The sequence below is a fragment of the Anguilla rostrata genome, chromosome 1 (genome assembly GCF_018555375.3).
Source record: "Anguilla rostrata isolate EN2019 chromosome 1, ASM1855537v3, whole genome shotgun sequence".
Lineage (NCBI taxonomy): Eukaryota > Metazoa > Chordata > Actinopteri > Anguilliformes > Anguillidae > Anguilla > Anguilla rostrata.
Window position 1 is genome coordinate 53,507,769 of NC_057933.1, and position 7,072 is coordinate 53,514,840.

Here is a 7,072-nt window from a genome sequence, read left to right on the forward strand (position 1 = left end):
CTACAGCTGAATGCAAATTCATTTGTAGATATGGAAATGTATGGGATTATACATTGTGTCACAGCAAACATTATAAATAGTTCATTTCCATATTATATTCAGATATTCAGGTGTACTTGAGTTGATTGGTAGAATGTATAACATACTATTCCTAATCTTACTCAACATCCTAATTTTACTCACAAGAGCAGGTGTGCATGGAGATAAGTACATTCATTTGCAGAGGATACCCTTTCCACAGGTGGCACTAATGGCTTCAAACATCTATGTATGTATTCATCAGTGTTTTCCACACATTCTATTTATCTGGGTGGCCCGCCCCTGCCAAAAGAGATTTTTTGTATTTGGCTGTTTATTTCTGGTAACAATGTCCATTAATCGCCAACCCCCAATCTAGCCTGCTTAGTGATAATAACCTACTTAACCGTGCACAAATTTGGCATGGTTGCATAATTGGGGCAATTCAAGTTCTCGGCCATCTCCGCTTTCTTAAATTTGAATGGGCGTGAACGTCACCTGAATCTCTGTGGGCGTGAACGTTACCTGAACATGACTATGTCATGCAGAAATGTGAAAAGTCTTCCGTGGTAGCGTACGCTGATGTATCCTTTGCTGGGAGAAAGTTAGGAAAGAAGTTTGAAGCTGCTTTGCTAGTCTGAATGAATGAATGAATGAATGTATAATTGCGTTTATATAGCACTTTCCTGAACACTCAAAGTGCTTTACAGTGATGAGTGGGAACTCACCTCACCTACCACCAATGTGTAGCACCCACCTAGGTGATGCACGGTAGCCATTTTGCGCGAGAACACTCAGCACACATTAGTTAAGCAGGCGAGGGAGAGAACATCATCTCTTCCAATACTGGGACAGTGGAGGGAGGGAGGGAGGACACAAAGATTGGTTTCCGGGGCATGGAGGAGATTATGTTTATGTATCAATAAATACACATGAATTTAAATATCGGATATATGCTACAACAAACAGTCAATAATGGCAAACACAGATCATGCATTTAGTTTCATTTTTGTTTTTAAAGATTTTTCTTAAAAGGGAGTTTTCCAGAAATTCTGTATATATAAAACATCTGTCAATATTTTTCATCTTTCCAGAGGGGAAAAAAAAAAATCCATGTATATCAGAATATGAGATGTTATGATGAAAATAATGTGATATCAACTGAATGCAGGTGCCAACAGTAGGGGCTAGAGAAGCTACAGCCTACCCATAGAAAATAAGGAATCTCTCTTTTTGTGTCCACAAAGTGCACCACATTCAATATTTCTCCATAAACCTGCAATTAGATTAACCGGTAGAAGTTGCAAGACCATTTCCGACCAATTGTAAACCGACTCTCTGTTGCTTCAGAGGAAAGCTTGCTGGCAATATCTGGAGCAAAGAGAAGGAAACAAATAGCAACATAAAGGAACGTTCACTTGAACCAAATGCACAGATAAGCCTCAACAAAGCAGATTATTTAGGCATGCATACTTCTTTTAAATGAATTTCTTCAAGTTACTATTTCCTTCTACTCTCCCCTTTTATTTAAAAAGATGTGTAAACAACCCACCCCTTTGAGCCTCTATTTGCTGAGTAAATGTATTTTTACATTAGGTAATGATGTAAGCGAGATGAATAAAAACAAGCTGTGTGAGTCCCAGCTATGTCAATAGACTACTATGGCTGGGAGTCCATCACAGCAAGCCATAATTGGCCTCATCACAAGGATTGGGTGGGCTTAGCCGGCCAGGATTCCTTCTGTGGCAAATGGAGGTTTTCAAGCAGACGGAGCTTACTCAGATGTTCAGATGTGGGAACCGAACCCTAGTCTCCCACTCCACACCGCAAACATTACCAGATTGCCAAAAGACTGGCCTCCATGGCAAGGCAGACATTTTGTGCTATAAAACTCTTACTCATGGTGTGACCCCACGTGCCAGGTGATCATTACACCATATTCTGCTTTGACTGAGTGCGTCCCCACACTCTTATGGGCCCATCCTAATGTCCCACATGCTCACACCAATGCGGCAAGCTGGGGCTTTCAGTAGTAGCACTTTTTTGATGTAGGAACAGAGCCCTGGTATCCCAGCCCTACAATGTGGCTAAATGATTACAACATTAAACCACATCATTAAAAAACCAGGCCAGTTCGTGAAAAGGGATGTTTGATTACAAAATAGCACACAATGTTCATCACTCAAACATGAATTACCGTTAAACAGTAATGGATGGGCCTATCCTCCGAACTGCAGGGCTCCCTGTGTAGAATCAGGAGGAGGAGCAGTAATGTGGAGAAAATGGGGGGCCATAGCAGGGGACAAGTGCAACTAAGCAAAAACAACTCTGGTATCAGTTCAAAATAAATTTAAAAAACCCCAGCTGGTCCAATGCAAGGACAAGGTGGCAGCAGTCCTCTTAATGTAAACATACTGGAGCCTTCTGATATCCAAATTTATTATTTCTCTCTAGTTTGCAAATGCTACATTATATTTGCTGGATTTGGTTCTGGAGTTCACAAACTAACATGTCCCTCCTTTGGAATACAGACAGCCATAGATTCTCTGCACTCTGCTGGAGGACTCCAATACTGTGCGCATGGCACTTGTGACTTGGGGAACATCCTGCAGACAGTAACCCTCACTCCCTTGGGAACACAATGGCCTTTTAACTATTAGCCTGTAGGTTGCATCACTGCACTGAGAATTAGTTTTTTTAGCACCTGTAGATGCACTACCCTGCAAAGATAGAACAAACCTGAAACTGAGAATATAGTATTATCTTAATACCATTCCTTTCCCTCTAAATAAAGTTTAAACTACTTTGGTACCACTGATATAAAATACCCAGGGCTTGTGTATATAAACAAGAATAAATAAGTGAGGTTAAATGAAGCCTAATTTTCAGTTTAACACCAATCTCAACATTGAATTTCTTTTTTACCTGTTTGACATAAACTGCAAGAGTTTTGCAGTGTGTGCCTGCCATCTAGTGGTCACAGCATGATTACACATTACGCACGACAGAGTAAGCAGGGTCACCAGTTTGTCTCCACCATGTTTACTGCAGGGATTTAAACTTGTATTTCAATGGTTATCCTCAAGGTGTCTCCATAGGCACCCTAACAGCACAGTTAAGTGACTGTTCATCCAACTAAGTTTATAATGGAGACATTTACAAACAAGAGTTGATCTAATATGGGGAGACTCAGGATGGCAAGTGAACATGGATGGAAGTTTAAATGCTATGAAAAGCATGTCTTTGAGCCAGTGGGCCTCACTCCTGGTCCTGAAGAGTCACAGGGACTGCTGGCTTCCGATGTTACTCAGCACTTGAGAGGCACAGCAATTGATCAGTTAAAGCAGTTGATTGCAGTTAACTCAGGTCACCTGGTTTCTTGAGTCTGCATTGGTTGGTGATCTTAAGAAAAATACAAAACCAGCAGACACTGACTCTCAAGGATCAAAATTGAGTATGACTGCAGTAAAAAGAAAAATGTAACCATATAAAGCAGGGGTGTCCATTCTTGTACAAAAAGGCTCACTGAGTGCAGGTTTTTGTTTTAGCCCAGCACTAAGACACCTGATTCTACTCAAGGCCATGATTGATTAGTTGAATAATGAATATTTAACTAAATGAGAACAGTTAAATATTATATAACCACTCTCATTTTTAATGTGGGCATTACCCACTGCTTCTAATCAAACCAGGCCTAGGTACAACATTTAAAAACACTGCAGCATGACCACAACAGTAAGCAATCAAACTAAATTTAACATAAATGGACTGCATTTATATAGCGCTTTTACCAAACGCTTAAGCAATGATGCTCTAATTAACAGCATGTTAGGTTGTAAGTCCTGTCAAATCCTCAGCTCTAGGTCTTAACCAACCCATGGCAATCGCTTACTCTAGCTAGCGCCCTGATGTTCGCTTGTACTCCGAAATGCTATAAAATTTATATCTCACTAATTTTATGGTGGTGTTAATGGGATAATTGTTTGACAAGGTGTTTGATAAAGAGGCTAGTGTGACCTCTTGCCAGCATGCAAGAAAAACAAGGGGAGACAAAGATGATGCATTTCTCAAGTCCCAATACTCGAGAAATGCATCCTCCTTTCCTCCACTACCACCTCCTCTCCACCGTGCCCCGGAAACCAATATTTGTGTCCTCCCTCCCTCCAGTGTCCCAATATTGGAGGAGATGAGTGAAGTGGCTTCAAACTTGGCTCCATGCCTCCTCCTGGTGAAGGACACATCAATGTACGCTACCGCGGAAGTCTTTTCACACCATCGAGCTCATACCAACAGGGATCAAAAGACCACAGTATCTGACACAATCCAAACTTTAGAAAGCGGAGATGGCAGAGAAATTAAACAGGCATTTATTTGCTTGTGAATGAATGTCAGATAAACAAGCATGACTAATAATAAACAAGCATGGCAGCTACCATTATTTCAATGTGCGCATATGCATGAATTAATTTATTTAAACCAACCATTTCCAAAGGACGTATTTATTACCAACAAATTTGATTTGAGATGTTACAGTGGGAAATTGTTTTTCTGAACACCGAGCATTAATACATAATATGAAGCGACGTTTCACTAATCTATGGAAATATTTCTGAATTAGTCTATGTTAGATGGAATGAACAGGCAACGTAGGCTGTCTCAGTGTATATAACAATTATGATAGGGCTATTTCATAAATATTCGTTGTCACCCTTGATGACAGAGCAGACAAGCTGTCCCAATTTTCTTCACTCCTCCACGTCCTCTCCTTTCCTCCACTCCCCTCCTCCCCTCACAAAGGGTGTGTTCTAACTGCTTATTTTTTTTAACTCCTTGCTTTCATTCCTTGCCTCTTTTCCTAGTCCAAACAGGTCGGAAATATGTGAAATTGATCTGCACATTCATAAACTGGCACGTGCTGGGTGCCACGTGCTGCCAGACTAGTTTCTCCAGGTTTGCTGTAGAACTCTGAGTATTGAATGACAAACTACTTCCTTCAGGTTTACTGTAATGTACTGGTATAGTATTGCAAAAACATTTTTGGACTGTGTTTTATGATCTATTTCCTACTTCCCACAACTCTGAAGGTTTGAGGTTTCCAATGGCCTACACAGCATTTAACATCCTTCTGACACACTGTGCAGTCAGTACAGCTACAAACAGCATAGCTCCCATGGCCACAGCCTGCCTTAAATACGACACTGCACATTTTTCATGATGAGAAACGGCCGTTTTTAAAAAAAAAACCTCACAGCAATAGTCTAACTGAAAGGAACACACAAGGCAGCCCAAAACCCAGGTCTCTTCCCTTCAGCAACCTGTAAAGTCTTCAGAAATCACAGACAGTGTGGACAGACGCTTCTTTTATTTCTCTGTGGCCTGTGACACACCCCTCAGCATGTACTGCAAATGAAAGTGGAAAATAAGTACAAATGTACTCACCATACTTATCCCTCAGCCCCACGGTACACCGGAACACCCCACCGAAGGCCACGTCCTCACCAAAGATAACTGGAACACAAGCAACAGGCAAAAGAATAAAACACAACACGAACACAGCAGAAGTAAATTATCAAAATGACTGGTCAATATGTGCTGAACTAGCACAAACTTGCACAAACCTAAACACAGTTGTGAACTATTCAATTTACGTGTTATTCTTCAAGATCACGCGCAATTTTAAAGCTAGAAAAACCTGAAATAAAAAAGCAGACACACGCAGAGAACCCTAAAAATGTCTCAACATCTGTCTGTTCAATCTGTGACAGCACTGTGCAACAGAGTATGGCATCCTACCTGCAGTGGGGTCACTGGCAAGGGTGTTATCTAAGGCACTGGTTACAGACTGGAAAAGGTTCATCTTCTGAGTGGGGCCTGCATGTGAAGAAAATTCATAAATCTTAGCAATATGTAAATGGACCACCATTATTACTAAACAAGAACCAGCACAGTCACTTCACTACTTTTCCTGTTCTTGAACAATACTTCATTAGTGTCAGTGATCACTGAACTCTGATATGATAAGGTGTCATATGATTACTGCAGGCTAGACACAATTAAAAACAGTCCACATAACACTGACATCACATTTACTAACATCACAATCCACCAAATCTCTTCTGACAATAAGAGCACTGCCGCTGGAAACTTTGTGTTAGATGTTCTTTTTTGCCCATTTTCATGTAATTGATGCTTTTAAACATATCATCCTTCACCACGTTAATACTCTTGAACATTACACAAGGTTAAACGCAACATATGCGGTGCATAATAGTTATATCAGAACGCGTGTTTATATTTAAAAAGCAGACATTACACCCCCTTGTCTCAAAATTACGTTAAATCCATAAAATGTGATCTTTAGTCACAAAAATGAATGAAAAAGTAGCATTTAGCTAAAATCATCAAAGCATACACGTAGCGTGATGATACCACTGGATGAAAAATAGTAAACGGAACTAAAAACAACAAAACTCAACATATTCAAAAAACGTAGGCTACACAGACAGACAATTCAATCCAGCAAGGAAGTGTATGCATCTTGTTAGCCAGCTAGCTAAACATAAATGACAGTACTTTATACCCAGGTAAAAATATCACAACCATTCGATCTGCATTTTAGTTTTACTAAAGCGAATCAGCAGTTTTTCTTAGGTAAAACAAAGACAAGAGCAGAAAACAAGGGCATTCTTACCATATTCTGTTTGGACAGACTCGGGTTGAAAGGTGAAATGAGCTGCGTATCTTCTTTGCGTTTTCGCAAGAAGGTTGCAACTGGGAGACACTCTTAGTAAAGTAGCTCCATATTTGCCGTGCAATCCGCTGTTTACATTTGTGATGGAGGCTTTAGAGGAGCCCGCTGTCCTTAAAAGAAACCGTGCCGCGGCCGCCATTGCTGTTGTGTCTGACCAGGAAGGGGATTATGACGTCAGAAGCATGAAGCCGACACAAAGTCGTTTGATTGGTTGCAGAGGGGGGTGGTGTTCTGTTTGATCAGAGATTCTATTTTATTAGAGAGCGTATTGCCAAGAAGTTCATATCCATTCGGCGTTATATC

General features: G+C 40.6%; 1 protein-coding gene across 1 annotated transcript in view; it reads right to left on the minus strand.

The window, feature by feature from the left end:
- Positions 1-6,943, minus strand: part of bckdhb (branched chain keto acid dehydrogenase E1 subunit beta) — a 57,111-nt gene extending 50,168 nt beyond the window's left edge. The window contains exons 1-3 of the mRNA XM_064342473.1: positions 6,710-6,943; positions 5,812-5,889; positions 5,458-5,526 (exon numbers count right to left, since the gene is read on the minus strand). Coding sequence (XP_064198543.1) covers positions 5,458-5,526; positions 5,812-5,889; positions 6,710-6,908 — 346 coding nt within the window. The 5' untranslated portion in view covers positions 6,909-6,943. The remainder of the gene's footprint in view (positions 1-5,457; positions 5,527-5,811; positions 5,890-6,709) is intronic.
- Between the last annotated feature and the right edge of the window lie 129 nt (positions 6,944-7,072).